The sequence below is a fragment of the Electrona antarctica genome (genome assembly GCF_951216825.1).
Source record: "Electrona antarctica genome assembly, chromosome: 4".
Lineage (NCBI taxonomy): Eukaryota > Metazoa > Chordata > Actinopteri > Myctophiformes > Myctophidae > Electrona > Electrona antarctica.
The window spans coordinates 21,340,482-21,365,786 of NC_136809.1; the positions used below are offsets into that span (position 1 = coordinate 21,340,482).

Genomic DNA, 25,305 nt, shown 5'->3' on the forward strand with positions numbered 1-25,305 from the left:
CTCTGCAATGCCACCAACACGCCATTCATCATAGCACCACGTCATAATAATGACCTGTTATGGAAAGAGAAGAGAGAGGGTGAATAAATATAGCCTGTCTATTACTTTTGAGAATGTCAAACCAAGCGATTTAGCCAATGTTTAAGTTGCGAGGCAAAAAAGGTGTTACAAATAGATCACTGCTGTTGTTGAAACTTGATCAGTGCGAATAACAAGCTGTACAGCTTTCTTTAATTGGATTACAGCCATGCCTACACCATGAGCTACAATGGTCTGTTGTTCTATGGTGTATCGTTTCGTTCTCGTATACCCGTAAATCTCACACTTTTTCACAGACGAGCAGTCTTGCACACAGACACACACACACACAGGCTCGCGCACACACACACAATGTTATGACAATATGGCTCAGTAGTGTAGTCATCTGAGTGATTTCGGCAAGGTACAGCATTACATTCTTGCCATATAGAATTCCATAACATTGAAGGTTCAAGGTTCTAGCCGTCTTCTTCTTCCACACATCCCACCACCACCTAGTTACAGTATCTCCTCAACAATGTTTTGTGTCCCACGGGTTGCCTTGGAAGTCTGCTGTTGTGGAACTGCGTTGAGTGGCAAGAAAATCTAATTATTCCAGACGGATAAGGCAGCCAGTCAAAGGATGTGTTGTCACTGTCAGCCAAGTGGAAAAGGAGTCTCTGTAGGATACAGTAGCCTGTTCACTGTTGTTGTGACAGCAGTGACGTCTGTGCATCTGCTGGACTACCTGTCCTGTTTCACTGTGTTGTTTGGGCTTTTTTCTATGCTTTTGTTTACTGTAATGCATTGAAGTTTGAATCGTAATGGGGATTCATTTGAAAAACGTGGATCAGACCATATAGATTGCAGCAGGCCCTGGTCCTTGTGGCTATAGCAGGTGTAACTGACTACCAATAAATGGATAGTATATTTAATAATACAATATCACACGTGTACCAAGGTTTAGTTAACTTTATGATCCTAGATAACTATTTCCATGCATTTTATATATTTACCTTGTGGTGTTTTTGCTTATTATAAACCGCTCTGGATTAAGAGCAACTGCTTTAATGTAAATTGTTTTTGTCACATTGTTGGAAACAGCATATACACCTGCACTATTGCTACCAAGTAGAAATGTCTAATGGCAATGAGTCAGCAAGCCAGTATCTAATCTGGCTAGAACTAGCTTGTAGTTGCTAATCCAATTTGTCTTCATTAAAATTGCTACAAAATGTTAATAGTAACCATAGTGATGAATTACTATTTGAGAAGATAATTGGGATCTGAGATACCAAACCTCAATATAAAAAGCTGAACTATCTCTTTAAGGTCAGAACGCACCAAAGCAACTAGTCATCACAACACCTTGCAACAAAACCGTTTAAGGCCAAAGTAGTTGCTATTAGTTGCATGTAGGATTGGTGTGGACTTGCCTTTTAAAGCGATATTTCACTTTCAAACATGTTTGGAGTAACTCTAATGTCTACTCTGGCTTTTTAAGTAGCTTGTTTCTATATTTAGATATGCGTTATTCGTATTCATAGACGAGACATTTAGGCCCCCTTTCCTATAAAAACCCAGAGGGAAAATGAAAACCATGTTAGATTAATTGGTGTCTTGGTGACTGACATTAATGACAGTAAAGTACACCTTCTCGTGTAATATTGCTTAAATCTAACATGGTGGAGTTTAAGTTACAGTGACTATATAGAGTCACTGTATATAGGAGACATATCTAAATACTGAATCAAGCAACATCAAAAACTGAGTAGATGTTAAAATGACCCCAAACACGTTTCAAAGTGAAATATCCCTTTAAGTGTGGCGTGACCGTGCCCTTAGAGTGCAGTCACACTGAACTTTGATCGCACCTATGCTGGTGGATTCTGCCAATGCTTTTCAATGGGAATGGAGTTTTTTTTTTTTTTTTTAAATCTGTGAAAAAAACCTGAAAAGCATTGCTAGAATCCACCACATAGGCAGAATCAATTTTACCCTTAAGTGCAGCTTGGCTTTGCATTCAGATGTTGGCACAGGCAGGTTTTTTGCGCTGGTACTGTAGGCTTGGGAAGTTCAAGATGTGTTAAGTGGTATCCATGCTTTGTCAATTAGAGGCTATTACAGTAGGCCTCCTGCCCAGTGTTGTAATTGGCTAAAATCATGTCAGGCCAATCTAGACACAGTGTTGCTCTGTAGCGCATCCTATTGTTACAAGCTGGTCAGTGATGTGGTGTGGAAATAGCATATCAAAGGTAGGATCAAATATTTACAAGATTGACCCTTCCTAAATGATTGCATCCTGTTGGAGATCCAGTGGGTGGCGGGTCACAATTTTCCTCTTAAGCCCTATTTTTATTTTATTTTTTTCATGATATCCTCGTTAACACTTGGCTCACTGAGGTTCGGTGGTTGTAACTACAGCTGGTCACAGTTTCAGCCATGTAACTCATTCAAATATAATGAGGTCTTGTTTAGGAACTTAAGTAGTTAAGTGAGGAATGCATTATTTAGCATGAGCGACGTCAGGGTCACTGAACCGATTTGGATTAAAGGGTACTTAGCCTTACATAAGTGCGTTCATAAACACGTCTTCTATCAAGTGTTTTGAAAATAGTCACAGAGGAAGAAGAGGATGTATTGTGTGTTATTGTTTGCACTTACAGTATATCACAGTTGTCTCTTTCCCTTCTCTCTCTCTCTCTGTCTCTCTATGTGTCTGTCTGTCTCTATGTGTCTGTCTCTCCCTCCCTCCCTCTCAATTCAATTCAAAGGAGCTTTATTGACATGAGAAAACATACCTTTACATTGACAAAGTGGAACAAAACAATCAGAACAAAACAATGTACTATTAAATATAAATTTGAATAAATAAGCCTGTAAACACAGCTGTGTTACTGTACATTGCAACTTAGAGGGAAGACTATTTCACAAAACTATAGATTGTCAGAAACCGTTATACATCCATATAGGAAAGGTTAACTTGGTATAAACTTTTGAAAGGTGACAGCAGTATTTCAATGTTTTGCATTCACTTGGTATATTTGCGACAAACTGCAGCAATTTATTCAGTATTTCTATGTACTGAGGTAATTTAGTGTCTCTCACACATTTTAACAATTTATGTCCACTCAAAAGGAAATGTATACAAGGACAAAAATAGTGTATCAAGGTTACATCCACAAAGTCAAGGTATATGTCTTCATGATACAACAAGTATGTCATGTCACCCAGGCCTCCATGGGCACCAGCAGCAGTGTCTCAAAGTTTGTAACATCACTGTTTATGTCCTTTTCCGTATCAGCAAAGATAGTATTTGTGCATTCACCAATAATTTTGTTTTGCCCAGCAATGTGTGTCCCTGACTGGCTGATTAGGTCGTTACAACTAAGGCCCCAATGCAACTAGTTGCACTCACAACTCCTTGGAACAAAATCTAGCCAACATTGTCATGGCAGTGCGACTCGTACATGTAAAAGCAATTAAGTGGTCTACAAACAAAAGTGACTGGAGCAACGTAAAGCTCTGACCTGAGACATGATGATTTCCTTGATGACCTAACCACATTTTTGTTTTCAATTTACAGAAGTTATCTCGTTTCCCTGGCAAAGAGCTTTCTCGCTTTGCTTGCTCCACCAGTTTTACTGCATACTTCAGAAATGGTTTCTGTTCGTTTGTTTTGCTGTTGTTATCGCCCCACAAGATACCTGGGTCGATACAGTATATCATACATGGGCAACTGGTGGCCCGGGGGCCACATGCAGGCCCCCACCTTCACTTAATGTGGCCCATACTGTAGGGTAACATCATTATTTATTTCAGTTGTTACAATTCAGCTGTTACAATTCCAAACATGCAAACATGACTGAATGACTAGTATTAGAATTGTATTGCCTTTTTATGTCCAATGTATTTGTAATTTAGTTCATAAAGTTAACATAACTATAATTAAAGGCATTTGAAATGAAATAAAAATGTTACATTTCAGGATTCCAATTCAAAAATAGCAAAAATAGCCGATCTACAAGCTCAAAATGCGTCGCAGGGCGCATTACGACAGTAATATGCAATGTGGCTCTGGAGTGAGTGTGGAAATAGAGTGGCCCTCTCCATCTTCAAAGTTGCCCACCCATGCAGTATATAACAAAATGTGGTAATTGGATGTGTGCTGCTGCTGTTGTCTGACAACCAAAACAAATATTGCATCTTCCTAATTGAGTTATCTGTAGTCAGTGACTGAAATTAATTAATGCTGGTATCGGAAACCTTAAAAATAATCGATAAGTATTCTTTCAAAATGTCCAGTGTATTAACTAGACAACATGGGTCCTGTATGTGGGTCCTGTATTAGACAACATGGGTCCTGTAGGCTGTATGTGGAACCGTTACGACTCAGCTATGGTTGTAATTACCCTGGGTCCAGATAGCTCTTCATGGAGGACTTGAAGTTAACAATATAGCCAGATAATTAAATATTGGTATCGATATTGTTGAATTGCTCAGCTGTGAGTGTTGTTTCAGTTTTAGCCTGGTAGGGAGTTCACAGGCCCAGATGTTGTCCAGTCTCTCTGGCCCTTCCCCTTCCAGCTCAGACACAATAGGGTCTGTGTGCGTAATCCTGTTCCAGCTACTTGTCCCATCAGTGTTGATTTCGTCAAGTGTGTTTTTCGCTGACGAACACAAATTAATTTACCATTAAATTAATTTAAATATACTGACAATTCCGTCAACAAAACAAAAATAGACTAAAATGTTAGGGAGGGACTAGTGGAGATGGAGAAGAGATCATTTTATGTTTGGTTGTGCTCGGCTGTTGCGCTAGAGCAGATCTAGAAGCTCACAATGCATAAGCCTTTACAACGACGCCATCAAGGCCTGCATAATGCATTTTTGTCGACAAAATCAACTGTAGATTTAGTCGACTAAAATCGTAAAACTAGACTAACCCTAAAACATTTCAGGTGACTAAAATATTCTAAAACTAAATGGAATTTTATTATCTAAATTTGCCGTCAAAATCAACACTGTCCCATAGCTTCATTTGATTGGCTCGTAGCAGATTTGAACAGGAAAACAGGTACGCCACCTTCTGGAAACACAGGACTACTGTTAATGCACAGAGCCTATAAACAGACTACTGTTAATGGACAGAGCCTATACATGGAAAGGAATTTTAATTATTCAAATGCAGCTATTCAAATGACCAGATAACAACACTGGCCTTCCATTATATTCATTAGAATAGGTTTTAGTATTATTTTCTTTAATAAATTGATAGGCCTTGCAATAGTTTAGTGATTAATTAATGTATGAATGTACACAAATTATACAAATGAACATCATTTAATTTTTTCCTCTTAATGTAAACATCAGATCTGCTTGTTGAAGATGTAATGGCCTGGGTTAGTATTGTGGTGTCCCATAGATCGGCTCTACCATTGAAGGTATTTTCCATTACAGCTTTGTGTGTTATGATTCAAAGAGATTCCCAAGTGACCCGTGAAAAGAGCAGTGGGCTGATGCTTTGTGTTATGTTAACGCACGCATGAAGTATGGTAGCATTAACTCTGGTACACGCCCACCACAACCCCCCCCCCCAAAAAAACATCAGTTTGCATGTACATTATGCTCAAAGGACCATAATCGAAATACGCTTTCAAGATTGTTTTCAAACAATTCAGTTGAAAATATATAATTTTTGTATTGAGCAACTTATTTCTTGCGGAAGCATACATTTGGCATTTTGAATGCGAGAGAAGAAAAGTTTTCCTTTTCACCTCACCTGTCATAAATATAGTCTATTTACGACCGCCTAAGATATGATGCCCTAGTCTGAAATATTGGCCGAATTTGGATACACTGAAGTGAAGGCTAAAGCCTCTCCAATAAACAATTCCTCTTGAGAATAGAATTCATGAAACAAGCATGCAGAGAAATGGGAATGCAATTACTACTACATGTGTAGCTTTGGCTAATGTCTTTATCAGTCTGATTATTTGTAGCTTTGGCTAATGTCTTTATCAGTCTGATCATTTGTAGCTTTGGCTAATGTCTTTATCAGTCTGATTATTTGTAGCTTTGGCTAATGTCTTTATCAGTCTGATCATTTGTAGCTTTGGCTAATGTCTTTATCAGTCTGATTATTTGTAGCTTTGGCTAATGTCTTTATCAGTCTGATCATTTGTAGCTTTGGCTAATGTCTTTATCAGTCTGATTATTTGTAGCTTTGGCTAATGTCTTTATCAGTCTGATCATTTGTAGCTTTGGCTAATGTCTTTATCAGTCTGATTATTTGTTGCTTTGGCTAATGTCTTTATCAGTCTGATTATTTGTAGCTTTGGCTAATGTCTTTATCAGTCTGATCATTTGTAGCTTTGGCTAATGTCTTTATCAGTCTGATTATTTGCATGCTAGAGATAAACAAACGTGTCCCAAACAGCATGGCACCGTCCTTAAAGACGAGGTGATTCAATCTATGTTGATACTAGTAGCCATAGGTTGTTGACATGACAACCAGATACCAGATTATTCTAATCTAGATAATGCACATTCTGCTTGCCTAGGCACGATGGTGATTCAACTATGTAGGGAGGATGAGGGTAAACAAACAATTAATACATTGTACTTATGATAATACTGTAGAATATCTTTGAATGTATATTATTCATCAGTTTTTCATAGTCCAGAATTAACACCTAAATGAAATCGGAATCAATATTCATTTGCTGTACATAATAGCAATACATAGAAAATTAAGAATTGATATTGTATCAGACTCCAGAATATAAAATCTTATATTAATTCTTGTTGTAATAGTAAGGCCTGACTTCAAAACAAGTAAGACATCACTGGTTAAAAGCACTAGACAGAGTGACTAGTATTGATGAGCTTTGGTTCAGATTATTATTGTGGTCAAAAGTCAGTAGCTCTTGGAATGAGGGAACAGTGGGTCAGCAGGTCCGGTCAGTGTGCTTTCCTATTGCGTCACACTTGGGACTTCTGGCTTTCACAGTGTTTCTCTTATTATAGTGTTTGCAGTTAAAACATTATTGATTAGAGTAGAGATAACACTAACACTGATATATGTTTTTGAGGCTGATGACGATATCAGATTACTTCCTTTCCATATCACCCAATACCACATTTTCTGCACAAATGCAGGTACAAAATGAGCTTTTTAGAGTAAGTACGATATATTGGTACATCCCTAGTCTAGAATCTACAATTACTGTTTTGTGTTGTCACTGCTTAAGAAAGCGTGTTCATGTCCATTTATAGTTCTGTAGTTGAGATTAACCATATATCACTCTGGAAAAGGTTACAATATGTGAACTTTAACCACGCATGACTCCTAAAAGGTTACAAAAGGCCGAAAATTAGGCTGTCAACCTACGTTATTGAATACTTGGACAGTCATACCACTCTTACGCCCCATGACATCCAATAACTTCCTCTGATGACTCAAACCAAAACTGTGACTGCCTGCTACTGTAACATCCCTTACTTTAAATAACCAGATTGTTCATGTACACAGACGTGGCGTGCGTGCGTGCATGCGTGCATGCGTGCGTGTGTGTATGTGATAGCTGTTTAAGTCTCCTCATTAACACAGAGTGTTGGATGCAGATGCAGATGCAGTGGGAGAGACTTGTGAACCATGTCCATAATGAGCTAATAACACCGGGGCTAATGAGGCTTCTGTAATTAGTGGCACCAGTGTCAATGGAGCCATTAGTTCATTCAACACCGGCCGTCGCCCAGTCTGCACATCAGCACAGTGACGAGAAAGACACATCTGACTTACTGTATGGATTCTACTGCTCGAGAAGAAATAATGCCTAGGCCTAATATGTTCTCTTTATACTGTGCTATAATAAGGTCCATCTCTCCGGCTTGCAGCCCACTAGAATGGTGTCATTGTGCTGCTGTTGACCCTGTGGGCTGACCAGCCAGGGATGTGGGCGGCTGGCTGACTGCCCGATGGGGCAAGTACCACACTCGTGACCATGTGACAATGAGTGGTCAGGTCGGGCCTGTGTTTGGGTGAGCCAGTCTGGCTGGGCCTGATGCCACCTCGATTGTCAGGACAAGGCTGCCATTGCCAAATGTCTGTAAACAACCTATTATGATGACTTCTATTGTCTTTCTCCTTCGGTTCCTTGCACAGGCGAACAGAAGGACAACAGTTTCATGACACTGTGTCCATCTTCCTCAACAAACGAATGAAAGAAATGTCCTATCCGGAGGTGTCCTCTATCAACAACCCACCAACCCAAAAATTAAAAGTGACAACACGGCCCGAGGAACACAGAATTTCCGCTGCTTACTGTATGACAGAGATGACAAAAAGCTAATAAACAGCTTAAATTTGGGGAATTTGTCACTGTCTTCATATGCTAATGGCCTTGTGGGAGTTAGATCAATTGCTCGACCCACAGAGGAGAAATATGCAGATTACACAGCACGATGGACTGATGAACAGACAGAGGTTCCTTCATTTTATAGTAGGATTCCTAATTATTTCTTTCTGTCATGAGAACCTTGTTGCGCAGAAGTACACTGTTCCACACAAGCAGCGAAAATCCATAACTCCCTGTCTCTGCAGATATCATGCATTATGAATGTAGTAGTAATCAGTTGGAGGTAGGGAGACTGATCAGTTCTTCTGTGCACTTAACACGACAGAAATAGAAGAAAGATGGGTCTATTTTTAAGCAAAGCAGAGGTATGTTATTTTTCCAATGGTAGAATCATAGCACATACAGTACATTTGCCTACTAGAAAAGGCACATGTCTCCAACAGGCCAGGTTGCCTACCCAGGGCTGGCAAACTTTGGTTTCTGAAAAATCTGAAAAATCTAACGTATACATCTTGATCACATGACAGCAGAGAGAATGTGTACCTACCGATGTGTGTGAGTTTGGCCAAAAGTCTTTATGAGTAGTAGAAAAAAATGGCATAAATTTATATCCATCACAGAAAGAGCCAATAGGCCTACATTGTGTCATGATCCAAGTTATCCAGGGAAAATATGTTCATTGTAAGACCTACGGTTCAAGAAGTATAGGCCATTATGGGCTGTTGTAGCACCACCATAATGTGTTTTGCAAATATCGGCTTCCTGGTGACGCTATAACTGGCCGATGTAAAATATTTGGGGCAGAGGTTCTGCTCTGGTCTCCAAGGAGTGTGTGTGCACAGTTTCACATCGATCGGGCCAACGGTGCCAGAGATGATCTGTACCCAGACGGACGGACACACACAACACACGGACGGACAGACGGGGCGAAAACATAGTCTCGGCCATGCCTTCAGCCTGGTGGAGACGACAATGAGCCTACATAGCATGCATACAATACCTACCAGTGAACTTTGTCACAATCACGCATGATTATTTTTCATTCGTATTGTCTAGTCTTCATAGCGGGCTATTAAAAAACTATTGGATAAATGCACAAGTCCATATATATCAGTATGCAGTATTTTTCACAGCTTTCCCTGAACTCCTTACAACCTTAAGTGATAAGAAATAAGCTGTTAAGACTGGTGGGGAAATTCATGCAATCTTTGACGTGTATGTTTGTAGGTCAAGGTTTGAATGCAAGTCACAGTCACAGGATCACCGTGTTTTATAGAGTAGGAGTGTTCCTGATACATCTCAAGTTCCTCGCCAAATGCCATCCTTTTCTAATCTACAGCCAGTTCCAAGAGGCAGATAGGATTCACACATAGGCCTGTATAGCGTCTCGATCTGGTTTAATTTTTGCGTTCCCATTTATTATACACATGGGTGAACAGGAACTTACAAGCTCATCTACAAGCTCATGAGTCACAACACATTGTGCTGTGACTTGCTTGTAAATCTACTATTTTTGATGTGCGACATATTTATATGTGCACAACCAAGTATAAATCGGCGATTAGGACAGACCTGCTGGGTGAGCTGCCATGGAGCAAGCTGCAAGAGAGTAAGAGACACACTGTGACATTCTGTCAGCACACACACACACACACACACACACACACACACACACACACACACACACACACACAAACATGTCTAAAGGAATAGAAGACATGCACATTCCATGCAAGCAGTCATCACAGCTGAATCAACCGGTTGGTAGATGATTGTATTACAGGAAATAATGTGTATAATCTCCTACAGCATCTCTTCTTTCTTTCTTCTGATGAATTTACACGTTAATGTAATGAATTTACATTATTTTGACATTAGGATGATGTGAAACTACAACAAAGATTGCTTTATTTAATTGTATTGAGATCAGTGTCTAAATCCCTTCTGTCTCCTCTCTCTCTCGGCAGACTGTAACTCGGTGGGAACACTGCGATGACAACCCACTATTCTAGCCATGGAGACAGAGCTCAGTCCACTGACCCACATCCACGGCTGCCCGCCGCTGCCCCAAAGCTCGAGGTCCAGCGATCGCTCAACATGGAGACCATCACCATCCACTTCTCGGCTCTTGGGAAGGAGGAAGAGGAGGAGGAAGAAAAACTTTCTGTCTCCCTCATCTGTCCCGATCAGGATGATTCGAACATCGCCACGGCCTTAGAGGCAAGTGAAGAGATGTTTGAAGGGATTCCATTGAACTCTGTGGCCAAAATTGTAGTTGTTCCTGAACCTTCATCTGCACTTTGTCGAGCTTTGGATCATCAGAATGCCAACGCTCCCACTGAACGGAGAGGCTCAATTCCCACCTCATCTCGGCCTAAATCTTTGAGCTTTCCCTTTCCCAGTGACAAACCCTTCTTCAGCATGGTGAAGTCTCTCTCCTCTGACCTTGAGCCTCGTGAGGGGCTCCCTCCTCCCGCCCCTCCAACGGTAAGGCACAGACAGCTTATGAAGAACCTTGTCAAATCCTTATCCTCGGATACCTCACAGGAGTCCTCCTCTTCCTCCTCGTCCTCCTCTTGGGATTCCCTCAACTTGCAACGCTTCAAGCAGTTCACCCAGTCGCGCATGCCAACCGTTGCCGTGTCGTCGACGGGCGATTCCAAAACAGTGCCTTCGCCTCAGCAAACGTCGCAGGATAGTCGCTCCTTCTTCAACGTCTCTGACGTCGAAGCCCGAATTGAAGACACCAAGCGCCGTCTGTCTGAGGCCATCTACGAACCCCTCCAGCTCCTGAGTAAGATGATAGACGAGAAGAGCGGCAGCGCTGTCGGGAGTGGCAGCATGATCTATCGGCCTAAGGCTCTCTCGACCGGTCCCACAGAACTCTCTAACATGGCTTGTCTGAACAACAGCAACATTGAGAGCAACAACAACAACAGCTACTGTATCAAGGAGGAAGAGGGCAACGACTGGCAGGTGGAAGGCCCTAACAGTGCCGCATCCGGTCAGGTTGAATGGCCGAGTCAAAACGTGGGTGATGCCAAGAGCCCCAACAAATCATGTCTCGGGTCCATGTCTTTGGACAAGTGCTCAATGTCTGCTCTCGCCAAGCAGGAAGATGAGGAATTCTGCATCCTCTACAATGAGGACTTTGAGACATGTACAGACGCAGACGGCAACAGAGGGCATAGGAAAGATGTTACTGGGATGCCAAATCGAAGTAGAATGCCACACAGGGGCAGCACTGCCACTGAGCTGTGCAGTGAAGATGAATCCGAAAGTGAAGAGTCCGCACCAAGTGTTCCACGCTACACTCTTATCACCCTAACAGCATTAGTCTATTGCTACTTTGTACTACCCTTGCCCAGTTACATTGGTGGAATGCTGCTTGGGGTTGGACTGGGATTCCTTTTAGCCATTGGGGTGGTGTGGCTGACAGGACCAAAGCCTTCTGGCCACAGTTCGAGACATTCCAGACATCATACGGAGCTGTGGAACATGGCCCAGTTGGACATCAAGGAGCCAAACATCTTTAAGGTGACTTGTTTTTTTCCCCCCTTAACTTTTTAAAATCCATTCTGTTCCTAATATGCTGGTGGATTAATAGAATATGTAGTATACATTATATGGGGGAGGAGTCACCTGTTTAATGTTTTCAAAACTTTGACTACACAGTAAAGTAGACTAGACCCATTCCTTACAACATAGATTCAAGTGCCCATCATTATCATCAGTGACATCACAGTCACCGCCCTCTCACATTGGCATCAGTGCAAAGGGCTGTTATAATGGCCAGTATAAAATGCCACAATGTGGCTAGTAAACTAAATGTAATTTCATGAAGAAAATCTATTAAGGACCATCAAATGTGATCATCCTTGCTTCTGCTTTGTCCCTACATCGATCTGTCTGCATCGATGTGGAACAAATAAGAGGGTATAGTCATGGTTGATTGCTCTGTCAGTATAAATGGCCAATAAATTACCTGAGGAAACCAGCCAGTCGGCTCATTTAGACGCATTATGGTTCAAATGGTTTCTAGCCTCTGTGGGTTGTAGTTTAGCAACAAAGGCTGTTAGCCTGTTCTTTGTCCACTCCTAATGCTCATCCTAAGGATTAGCCTGCCAGTGTGACCCCCAAGGCAGCCATTGCGCCATATAGTCTGGTCACCCCACACAGTCCATGGCCGCCTTCCAAATGATGTCACCTTTGTATTGAACGCAAAGGCCAGCAGACATAATGGAATGGGTCCGATGTATCATTTGACCCCTTGCACTACAGCTCGACAGATTGCTGGCTTAGTATTACTCTCAGAGTACACAGTATTTGGACCTGATCTGCACTCAGCGTAGGGATAAGAATATATATGACACTTCTGTCTATCTATCTTTTTTTCTATCTCTGTTATATGACTTAACCATGTCCCATTTTTTTTTCTCGCACTCTTGCTGTCAAACTCTTGTTTGATCTTACCACAATAGGCAAACTGTCTCCATGCCTCTCGGCAATCTTTCAAAGATGCTGATAAATCCGTGAGAGAGAGCAGGGATGGGGATTGCTAGTTACATGGACAGGGATAGCTACTGTTTGAAATGAGCTGCCTATGACAGTATACAGGCTTCTAAGTATGTGAAACAACAGACCCCCAATAAAGAGAGAGAAGAAAGAAGGAGAGAAAATAGCATGTGCCAGTGCATATATCTATACAAAAAAAGAAATATGTTTTTCAGGCCAAGCTGAGGGGATCCTTTAGCTGAATAATGCAAAATCTCAAACTCATCAAAAGTTTGAAGTGAGGGGCACCTCACTTCACACACTTTTTTGCTTTTGTATCCATCCTGGCTTGTTTCTTGTATGAAACAAAATTTGTTTCAAGATTTATACATTGACATTTAGTGCTCTAAACAAACATTAAAGTCCATAGACTTACTTGGTTGGAAAACGATTTACTTGGAGAGGGCTAGCTCCAATGCTAGCCCCTCTAGACAGAATAATGATGACCCTGTAGAAACATACATAATCTGCTCTATGGCCATGGAAGATTTCACTTGAATTTTGAACATAAAATATTCTATTAACATTGTTTATTTGACTATGACTCCTATTTAAGATTTCTGAAAACCATTCCTTACAAAAACTGTTCAAATGAAACTCAATGATGCTGTCATCCAGTTTAATATTCTGTTTAATGTTCTGGTTAATGAAGAATTTAAAATTGAATTTAAAAATCACACTCATATGTGAAGTGATGGATGCCCAGATTTTGGAGGGCATGTTAAATGAAATGCAAGTATTACAACATGTTTTTATATCAGCAAGATGACTTCTTGCGTTGTCATTTACTGCCCTAAACAAACATTAGAAGTCCATAGACATGTCAACCATTTGAAGAAAGAGCGTACTTTACTCTTACAAAGTGAAAAATCTGTCATTAAAGGATACGCGGACTAAATTAAGAGTCATTTTAAGTAATCTGCTTGTTATATTTATTGGATAGAATTTTCTCATGTTAAAATGTACCCATCATCTCCTTCTGCAGGGCTGGATGAATGAGATTATGAACTATGATCCGGAGTCCTATCACGCCTCCCTGACCCACTCCGTCTATGTCCGTCTGGAAGGCTCCATCTTGCGTCTGTCCAAACCCAACCGTAACATCCCCCGCCGCGCCACCCATAATGAACGCAAGCCTGATGTCACCTACATCAGCCAAAAGATCTACGACCTTGTAGACAGTAAGGTATGTACATATGTGTTGGTGTTTGTGGTCGGCTCAGCATCATTTCATGCATGGAAATGTTACAGAAAATGATAGCAAAAACGTTTCATGCATTGCATGAACATTTGCATAGATTACTTTCAAGTCGTCTAGTAGTCAAGATCAAATGAATAATAATAACTAAAGTAGAAAATTACAAGTGATTGCAGAATTCACAACAACAATGTTGTTCTAGAGCAGTGGTTCTCAACCTGTGGGTCATGACTCTATTTTGGGGAGTGTCCCCAGTGAGAGTGAAGTGACAATTTAAGGACTTTTAAGACCTTTTTAATACTGTAACAAATAACATCGCATGGATGCACCTGGGACGTATCCTCAGTGATGTATCCCAAGGTCATCGGGGTTTCGGGTCTCTCGAACATCATACCCCTCACTCAGGCAACCCAGCCGGGGTGATCAAGTCCCGACTTACGTCCCAGTAGCTACCCTCGATCAGTCCCATTAGGGAAAGACCAAGGACACACAATCCGTTGGAACTACTCCAGAACTACTCTGCCAGGGCTGGGAGGTACGCTTCTGGCACATGGAAGGACTAGGCTCTGTGGGTTGACTCCTGTCCGGGCCCCTCCTACGTCTCACCAGGTCCACTCCTGCTCTCACCAGGCCCAGGACCTGTGCGTTGCACCAGAGTCCCAGCACCAGACACTTCATTTAGGAGTGGTGGATTCCTAAGCCGCAATGGTTCCGCAGACTCCACCTGAGCAGGAAGGTGGTGCTGCAGGCTCCGCTTGCGGCTTGAGTGGCCCTCCTAAAGGCCTCACCGAGGGTTTGTTGGGCTTCCTCCTCACAGAGGACACAGGCTGGGGCGCTAACCCCATACTGCTCACCCGGGTGCCGTCTACATTCCGGCTGTCACCCGTCTCTCCGGTGGTCACCAGACTATACCTGGTTGTCACATTGTCTTACTACACTAATACTTAATAATAATAATAATACAATTACAATATCAAAATACAACATCAAAAGTAATCAACAAACTATACTATAAAAACAAATGTTGAAATAAAATTAAGCAAAAAAATAAAAATAGCCGATCTACAAACTCATATGTATTTGTGGAACCGAGTCAAACAAAATGTAATGCCACAATTCCAGGAGCTTGTCAAGACAGACAAAAGGTTGAGAACCTCTGAGTAGCTGGTTAATGTTATCCCTGGTACTGTACATGCAAATTAGTTATTTCAAGATCATGCCTTGTAATCCTTTCCTCTCAGGTATACCTGGTCCCTCAAAGCCTGGCCAGGAAGCGGGTATGGAACAAGAAATATCCCATTTGCATTGAACTGGGGAAACAGGACAACTTCATGTCGAAGGCCGAGGGCGAACGATCTGAAGCTGCCGAGGAGCGGGCGGGGCCCGGCACCGAAGACCGAGGGGAGGGAGTGGGAGGAGCCCTGACGCCGCCGTCGTCCTCCAGAAAGGACCTGACACTCTACCTGTTCGGCAGGACGGGCAGGGAGAAGGAGGACTGGTTCCGGAGGATTCTGCTGGCCTCCAAGCCCAAGGCGGAAGTGAAAAGAAGTGCTAGCATTGTGGGGAGTAAGAACGGTAAGCCCCAGAGCGGTTTAGTGTGCACAGCTGCAGTGCTGCCATACACCAATCATTCTATCATTCATTACAGGCCTGTTCATACTCCAGTTTTAGGTGATCACCGAAAACTACAACATGACATCACGCCGCAGTGATAAGCGACTCACCGCTCACCCCACCACTTCGCTCTGTTTTTACTGACCACAGTTTTGGTGGTCACCTTATCACCTAAAACTGAATAAGCCTTTAGTGTTAACCAAATGAACGGAATGAGTGGATCCACAAGCTTATAGATTGACTGTTTTCGTCAAAGGGCTTTGGTGTAGAGGGAAAATAGGAGTGTGCAAAAAATAAAAAACATTTTAACCCATTCTGGACGCGAACCCCTTTTGGTGTTTTAAGCATTATGTTATACTTGAGCTATTGAAAAATAGCAGATCTACAAGCTCATTGCGTGGCACCGAGTGCAGCGCTACAACCTTGTAGAACTGCTATTTTTTTAAATCGTGAAAATGTGTCGCAAATATTTGAATATATATTCTTTCAGAGCGAACAAGATTTGCTTCTGGGGGGTCCCTGGAACAGCATATTTTCAGATAGGGGTCGGCAGCCAATTACATATATTTGAGAATCACTGACATAGAAACATAGGTTTTTCAGAAAACTGTCACTGAAAAGACATTTATGGAATCGTCCTCAGGTCTAAATGGATTAAAAGAACCTTTGGGTCTTTCTTCTGTCCCTTCTGTCTGGTGGTGACACAGCCTTTAGCTCCCACAGTCGCAGCAGCAGCCGTGGAAGTCTGGACGAGGCTCTGGCATCTCTACCCTGGAACAAGGACTCCTCCTTCTCCTCAACAACCACAACAACAGCGGCTGCAGCAGGTAGTGCCAACACCAAACCTCTGGGTTTGGACTACAGCATCTACATGGCGACCCTAGTGCCAACGCAAGCTTCCAGCCCCATCCCTCCTTCCAGCCCCATCCTCCAGAGTCCACAGAGCAGCCCCGTGACTAGCAAGAAGGTAGGGCACGTGAATGTGTGCACGCACACACATTCACATACATACATTCACATACATACATTCCCACGGTCATGAAATTCCTGGAAAATATAAAAAAAGAAAACAAAAACTGTCCTGGAAAAGGTTTGGAATTTATCAAGGGTCCTGGAAAAATAGTTGGCTATGCATCGTTTGTGGCTATTGATTTTGTTAATGAAAAACTTTTCCCAAAACACAAAATAATTATGTAACATAAGTCGTTTTTTTGTGATTGCAGCCTAATGTGTACCGGTACGTGGCAAAACTAACAGATCTACAAGCTCACATTGTAAGCAAGATACTCATCATTGCGCTGAATGATTGTTATATAGGCCTGGAAATTGGGTTCAATTAAATATTCTGGAAATCCATTGTTAAAAAAATGTGTGGGAATCCTATAATACACACACACACACAAGATTCCCTCCATACTTAAGACACATTCACAGCAGACTCCATTTACTTGCTTTTAACGTGACCTATGCTCCCCCTCGCTGTGCTCCCTCCCACCATCAGCTTCCCAGCAGCCCCGTGGCACGGCCCGTGGTGGAGGAAGAGGTGGACCCCGTCGCCTGGGTGAACGCAGCGCTGGGCCGGGTGCTGTGGGACTTCCTGGGAGAGCCCTACTGGGCAGAGGTGGTCACCAAGAAGATCCAGATGAAGCTCAGCAAGATCCGGGTGAGTGGATCTCTCTTGGTAGTGATGACTTATGGCAAACTCTGACCTTTCACCTCAGAACTGCTTTGATCGATTGTTTTTTTGTGTGTTTTTTTTTTGCATCGTGAAATAGCTTAGTTGGTTTTTAGGAAGAAGTTAACGGTAGTGTAAAGTGATATTTGCTGGTTTAAAACCAAAACGTCTTTTGTTATAAAAGAGTTATAGCTCTATATTGTGATAATAATCACTGCTGTATAGAGGTTTGTTCAATAACAGGGCTGGATCATGATTGTTCGGTACCAGGGGTCTCCCTGTCTTTCCAGGTTTTTGGTAAACCTGGAAATCAGTAAAGGGATCTATTTATCAGCTTCAATTCCAGGTCCAATTTCGCTAATCATTCCAAATCCTGCATCCTGTCTAAGTTCCCTCTCCTGATTGGATGAAATTGGTGTCCCACCTGAAAATGTATTTTGTGTTTAATAAAGAACTGGAGAAAAGGGGAGTATAGTTGATAAGCTGTGTGTTTGTATTCTCATCTCTCCCAGCTGCCTTATTTTATGAATGAGCTGAAGCTAACAGAGCTGGACATGGGTGTGGCCACTCCCAGGATCCTTGGAGCATCCAAACCTTCTATAGACCACCAGGGTAAGACCCCCCCCCCCACACACACACACACACACACACACACACACAATTATATTGCATAAGAAAGACGCTTATCTATTGACATTATAGCAGGAGTCGGCAAGTCAGTTGGCCTTGGGCAACTGGATGATGGGCCAAAATACAATGGCTAATTTAGAAGCTGGAACATACATCAAACCATCGTATACAATAATCACTAGATTTCTATAAATAAATGCTATGATAAATCAAGAGGTGTGCTTTAACTACTGATAGAAATGTGTGTGTAATGGCCTGTGTAATCATGTTGCGCATGCTCCACGTGACACGTGGAGGGTATTTACACTGTAGTGAATGACAAGAACTAGTGACAGTCCTACTCCTTTTTGAACAAGAGCTCTTTCAGGGTTCAAGGTCGGTGAGAAACGATGTATTGTATAAGTCACGTTTTTTTAAATGTGAGAAAGTCTGAAGAGGAAACTTTATTGACCCATCAAAGATTTACAGGTGTAAAAAAAGAAAGAACAAACATTCCAAACCTGCTCTTATCAGGACTTATTGACTTGAAGTGTTTCATTGTTAAAGTTGTTAATGAGTTGTAAAATGTAAAAGGATAGATTTGGCAAATGTATTAGAGTTCTTGAAGTAGGAGAGCAATTTGTGACTGAACACTATAATGTTATCAGTGAATTGACAACAGGAGGCCCTGTAATGAATATAAATACAGCTCTTATCTTTTTCAGCCGTTTCCTGTGGTTCTGGCTTTTGTAATTTGCTCTGATGTTTGTTGTACGGAGATTTCTTAACTATAGCCACTGACGTCACACTATTGACATTAATGCACTTCGTTGATTTCTTGTGTGTGTGTGTGTGTGTGTGTGTGTGTGTGTGTGGAGTGCTTCTTTGCCTCTTATCAGACAAATTAAGCTACGGTAGTGAAAGTCAAACCATTGATCCGTCTGTTTCAAAAGGCTCACCCTCGCACACACAATCCCTCTAAACATGTGCATTTTAAAACAGATTTGCATGCTCAAGAATCCTGTTTCACACATAGACCCATATACAATGCATACACACAGTGTTTACTGTAGCTAGGCTACACCCAGGCACACATACACACGTACTACATACACATACAGTACACGTATGTGCACAAAAGTCCAAAGTGCATTGCCGTTCTGCTGCTCAGTGACGGAAGTAGCAGGGTGTCTCATGACTGTTTTCTCCCTAGCGAGCCTCTTTGCTGTGACTAATACGATTGCAATTCTGACGGTGCTTGTGTATTGGCTGGCTCCTTAAACTTCATAATCGAGAACACTAGCACTAGTGATGGCAGATTGAAATATACAATTGAAACGTCGGTGACGGATTGTGCGAGACGTAGATGCTAACAGTGCTAACAACAGGCTACAATGCTGAAAGTAAACAACATAGCTTGACAACGGGACAGCAGTGCATGTTGGGAAGGTTAATAACTATTCTGACACATGGTGTGTGTCATTTTGCATTGTAATGGTTCTTGGCTTTAGTGATATTTAGATCTCAGAGCGTGTTAACAACTGCAGAATGTCACTTTCTTTATAGCTCCAGAATATTGAATAAATGTAGCCTGTACATTTTTAATTAGCACACAGTGTTTGATGAAACTGTTGTGTTGTGAACTCTGGTGCAAGAACCTTGGCTGTTGTCTGTCCTGCCATCGAGCCTGTCACAGAGTTGGATTTCTGTAAGCAGGAACTGACACTGATACAAATTTTGATTGACCTAACCAAAGTGAATAGCTATAGATGACTTTGCCCTGCAGTCTCAGGTTACATTACTATTGCTTCATAGCCTCATTCCAGCTCTTCGCAGAAGAGCTTGGGTCTTGTTGGTTTTGTTATAGGAAACTTCCACCAGCAGGATCAGTGTGATTATACTTTCAAACGCAGGCCTGTGTCCTCCTCCAGGCAGCTCAGGTTCTCTGCTGCACCCTGCCTCGCCCCTTCCCGGAACGATGCTGCTGTTGGCTGAGCACCACTGATCGATAAACCTCTCTGGCTGGGTCTGAGAGTGTTCGCGAGCACAAGTGTGCAAATGATTGCTTGTACATGATTGCATGGATGGTTGTTTATTTTATTTATTTTATTTATGTCCGCATGCTTATTCTTTTGCGTGTGTTGTTGTTTGGAGCACACTGCCCTCAGTGCTCTGCCAGAATTGACCATGCGCACTCCTCTGACTCCTCACCACCTTCACCCCAATTAAGGCAGCACTGCCCTGATACGCCATCGGACACGGGGACTCCTCTCTCTTTCCTCTCCACCCGCTAGCAGAGTGCCTTGGCCTCCAAGAAACCCCAGCTGAGCCACACACAACCTTATTATCCACCACTCCCTCCAGGCCCAGCAGGGCTGGAAATGACCCGTTGGGTTCCAGACAGATGCAGCATCTTCACTCTTTGGCTTAATTTATATATACTCAATCACACACAGCAGTATCCCTAACAACGGAGTGCGCTGTTAGCTGTGAAATTAGTTAATTTGGCATGCAACATTAGCCTGGTTAACCACTCCCCCTTGAAAAGTTTAATGTTTTCAAGGGAGAGTGGTTAGTGCAACACTGCGATAAATTATGGTTTACTCCAGTGGTTCTCGACCACTTTAAAATAGTTCAACTAGCCGATCTACATCTACACGTTGTGAGCTTGTAGATCAGCTATTTGAACTATTTTAAAAGGTTTTTTAAAATATTAAAAAAATGGCAAATAAGTTTAGGGATAAGGGTTAAGGGGTGGCGCAAGATATAGCCCCAAGTCTTTTCCACAGACAAATATGAGTTGAGCTTCACAATGTTTTTTCAGTCAAATGTCGCTGTAATGCAACCCCATAGACAAGAACATAAGTTGGACGTGCCTGTCAAAATGTAGACATTTTATGTTATTTTGCAACATAGCAACTTGTCCAGGGGTTATATCAGTAGCATTCTGATAGCAGTCAGTCAAAAAGACGTTGTGTGTCATGTAAATATTTTTTTCTTGGTGACTGTCTCGCTTCATGTTTATTTTAGTTTTATTCATAATGGCTCGTATTATTTCAAATTATGTTAAGTTTCATTTGCAGTATGCCATTTATTTGTACAGTAGGCACCTTCATAGTCATAGTTGTGCTCTGATGGCCTGGGCCGTGGCTCAGCGTTCCAGGCACCTTGGCTGGTAATCCAGTCTGGCAGTGTGCCGCGGGTTCGACTCCCGATCCCGACGGCCTTTACTGCATCCCCCCCATCTCTCTCCCCCATTTCCTGTCAGCCTACTGTCTGTCCCTCCATAAAAATATAAAATAAAAGGCGAAAGCCACAAAAAAAACATAAAAAGAATAGTTGTGCTCTGATTATCCATGAGACAACACACAGCACAACCCAGCATGCGTGCGTGCGTGCACGGCGTGCGTGCATACTGCACAGATGTGCGCTATAACCGAGCCAAACGGAAAGCGTGCTGATGGAAACTGCCACCAGCCCTTCCTTCTTTCTCTCTGTGTATTCAGCACAGTGTCCTGACCTGCACCAACTGCCAGCCTTCACTGCCCTCCAGTGGTTTAGAGCAGTGGTTCCCAAACTTTTCAGGTCGAGACACAAAAAAAGACATTAGACGTTTGCCTAGTGAAATTAGCATAATTTGACGATATGCACACGGCTGCCATCTTGCCAGCAAGGTGCTAAGTGCCAACTGGGTGCAACTTCCCATAGACAGCCCATTCATCCAAACAGAAAAGTCCCATCTAATTGTATTAAATAATGTCAAACTCACCAACATTGCAGCTGTAGGGAAAGCTTGAATTATCCTCTTTCTATCTGAATGTGTTTGTTTAATAATCAACTGTAGACATGTTATGACTATGAGCTACTCCCTGTCAAGAAATTCCTTGCAGCTGATTTTTGTCTAAGTGCTGGAGTTTGAAAGTGCTCGTTGACTATCACTCAACAGCCCATGCCCATTCAAAACAGGTGGTACCTGTTTTGAATTTGCACATAATGCAGGAGGCAGCAGGAGGTTGCTGTACTGATAATGAGTGCTTCCAAACTCTGAAAAAAAATCATCTGCAAGGAATTAGCTGACAGGAAGTAGCTTATAACATGTCTACGGTGGATTTTTATGAAACAAACACTTTGCAGATAGTATAGGATAATTCATTCATTAGATGGGACTTATCTGTTTGGATGAATGAGCTGTCTATGGGAAGTTGCAACTAGTTAGCACCTTGCTGGCAAGATGGCAGCCGTGTGCATATCGTCAATTGCTATTATTATTTAAAAGATTTTCCAAAAATGTATAATAAATATACAATAATAATAATAGTCAAAAAACCTCTGAAATGTAATTTCAGAAATAAATCAAAGAAATTGTGAATATAGAAAGCTAAATGTTGTCTATACTACCTTTTAAGCTTGTAGATCGGTTATTTTCACTATTAAATTAGGCTTAAGTGGTTAATTCATAATATATTTATTGTTCTAAGTTTGGGTCCCGGGGAGACATGCAGCATGTGCTAACATGCTGCATGTAACAGTATAATATGGGCGAGAGAGAGGCCATTCTCAGAGAGGCTAGTTCCAAACAACTGACACAAGACTTCTTTGGTGGGATTAGTGCAAACCATTAAAGCAGGTTTGGTAGATAGAGAAACCATGTTTATGCATGCAGTCTCCCCTGCTGATATCAAAAGAGAGCCCCTGTTTCTCCTTCATTTTAAGGCCTGTGTGATCTCTCTCTCTCTCTCTCTCTCTCTCTCTCTCTCTCTCTCTCTCTCTCTCTCTCTCCCCCCTTCCCCCTGGTTTGGCCCTCTTTTATTTTTTTCCCCAAGATATAAGCAGATGGATCAACCAGGTAAAATCTATCAGTGGCCCTTTATCTTAGACGCTCTAGGGAAACAGAGAGCGAGAGATTGACAGGCGACCTAAAATGCTCTGTCGATGGCCAAAGGCGATCTCAGCTTGACGCTTGAGATCTGAAGTCTCAGTCCGAAGCTGTTACATTTACTGTAGTTCCATTCGAATGCGGCCACTGCCTATATTCAACATACAGTAACAATAATTCTATACGACACAGTTACTATTTTCTGCACATGAGCTGTGTCCAGCTCTAATCACCTGTCTCTTCGGCCATTCGTTCAGTACACAGGATCTCCATCCCCTTATTCTCCTTCTGGAAGTGGTTTATTTCCACCTACCCATCGTCCTTGTCTACTTGACTAAATTATTAAGAAAAGGTTTTATCTTAATTTCCTCAGCTACATAACATAACCAAGGACACTAGTATATTTATTGCAATGGAACTGCAGCTCTGGACTGTTATCCTTAATTGTAAGTGGATGTGTGTGCATGTTGGTCATCAAAGAATTGAATTATATTGAATTGTTGCAATTTATTTTACATTGCTGCCTTCAGGAAATGGTGCGAAGCTGATACTAAAAGTTATTCACCCATGCCTTTTGTGCATGGGTGCATGCGTGCATGTGTGTACACATTACACACTAAATCTGAGTGTTTTCTCTCCTCGTGCATCGGTCAGGTCTGTGGTTTGACCTGGAGATGTCCTTCAGCGGCTCCTTCCTGATGACGTTGGAGACCAAGATGAACCTGATCCGCCTGGGCAAGGAGGGAGAGAGCCTGCGCATAGGAGAGATCGGCAAAGACGGGTAAGATGATGATTTACACTTTTAAGGCATTTAGCGGACACTCTTATCCAGAACGAGTGGAAGATCCGACTAAACGGCATGAACCATACTCAACTAAACCACTGTTTCTAAAACTAGCCAAGTTTCAAGATCGGAGCTCATAGATCAAGCTTGTAGATATGCTATTTTCGGCGAACGACACCGACTTGCAACAGAGTATAAATTAAGCAATTCAGGGCAAGCTTTCATCTAAATGGAGCACCGAGAAAGCACTGCTACAAAGTAACTCGACATCAAACCAGCATCTGTCTCAACGGCAGCATGCATACATACAAATAACGTAGAGTGCATTTGTGAACAAGTAAACAACAAACATCTGGATAACATAACTAGCATCTATCTGATTAAAATAGGCACTGATACAATGAAATAAGAAGTGCTAGGGGGTGAGGTGAAGTCTGAAGAGGAGAGATTTCACTGGAAGACGGGGAGTGGGCCTGCAGTCCTGACTGACAGAGGGGGATGTCACAGGGACAAGAGGGACTCACTGGACACATGCCCTGTGTTTGCTGATGCCAGAGCGGGATCATATGTGCAGAGAAGATCATTCTCTACTGTATCACTACCTAATTCTTTTTTTTAAGCTGTTGTTCTCTGTTAACACCTATTCGATGTATTTTCCATCTCTCACTATCACTCTCTCTCTTTCACCCTCTCTCACCCTCTCTCTCTCTCTCTCTCTCACCTCTCTCTCTCTGTCTCCCTCTATCGCTCTCTCTCTCCCCCTCTCTGTGTGTCTTCTGTGCTCTTCCTCTATGCCCCCTGGAATCTACCTTAACATGGATGTCAATTGGATTCATGTCCGTCATTGGTAAGTGGTGCCTGACCACACATATTCACTTTCTTTTCCATTTCAATCTATCCCATCTTTTCATTTTCAGGCTGCATTACTGCAGATGTTCATTTGCACCAGCATGTGGTCAGCATCCAGTTCTCTCTCTCTCTCTCTCTCTCTCTCTCTCTCTCTCTCTCTCTCTCTCTCTCTCTCTCTGTGTGTGTGTGTGTGTGTGTGTGTGTGTGTGTGTGTGTGTGTGTGTGTGTGTGTGTGTGTGTGTGTGTGTGTGTGTGTGTGTGTGTGTGTGTGTGTGTGTGTGTGTGTGTGTGTGTGTGTGTGTGTGTGTGTGTGTGTGTGTGTGTGTGTGTGTGTGTGTGTGTGTGTGTGTGTGTGTGTGTGTGTGTGTGTGATTGACATCAACAACATCCACTGTTCACTCCTTGCATTATACTATAACAATAAATATATTGTTCACCATCGTCTTTGTTGTATCTTTAATACTTATCGTTAGGTTCTATTGCTCGGTGTGAAGGGCGCTTTAGATTAGTTTGTGTCATGTGACCTACCTGTATATCAAGGGTTCCCAAACCTTTTTCCATGCCAAGGACCCCGAATAGCATGGCCTCTGGCCATTGAATTAAATAAGAAATGCAATTTGTGAAAATACCATATATGTCACATATTACGACATTGTGAATTTAAATCCAATCTTGTATAGCTAAATGTTATGATAAAAATAAAATAACATCCTCTCCTTTCCAGTTGGCTCTCATGGTGACCCCCTACGTTGAAAATGACTGACCTAT

General features: G+C 42.1%; 1 protein-coding gene across 3 annotated transcripts in view; it reads left to right on the plus strand.

Moving 5' to 3' along the window:
- The window catches only part of LOC306922296 (testis-expressed protein 2-like), a 43,563-nt gene that overhangs the window by 12,952 nt on the left and 5,306 nt on the right, over positions 1–25,305 (plus strand). For 2 of the 3 annotated variants that reach the window (XM_079499783.1, XM_079499784.1), the window contains exons 3-10: positions 10,346–11,915; positions 13,918–14,118; positions 15,372–15,705; positions 16,452–16,711; positions 16,968–17,018; positions 17,246–17,407; positions 17,932–18,031; positions 23,559–23,685. In XM_079499783.1, the coding sequence (XP_079355909.1) occupies positions 10,371–11,915; positions 13,918–14,118; positions 15,372–15,705; positions 16,452–16,711; positions 16,968–17,018; positions 17,246–17,407; positions 17,932–18,031; positions 23,559–23,685 (2,780 nt within the window). In that variant the 5' untranslated portion in view covers positions 10,346–10,370. The remainder of the gene's footprint in view (positions 1–10,345; positions 11,916–13,917; positions 14,119–15,371; positions 15,706–16,451; positions 16,712–16,967; positions 17,019–17,245; positions 17,408–17,931; positions 18,032–23,558; positions 23,686–25,305) is intronic. The other variant, XM_079499785.1, reaches the window with a different exon arrangement.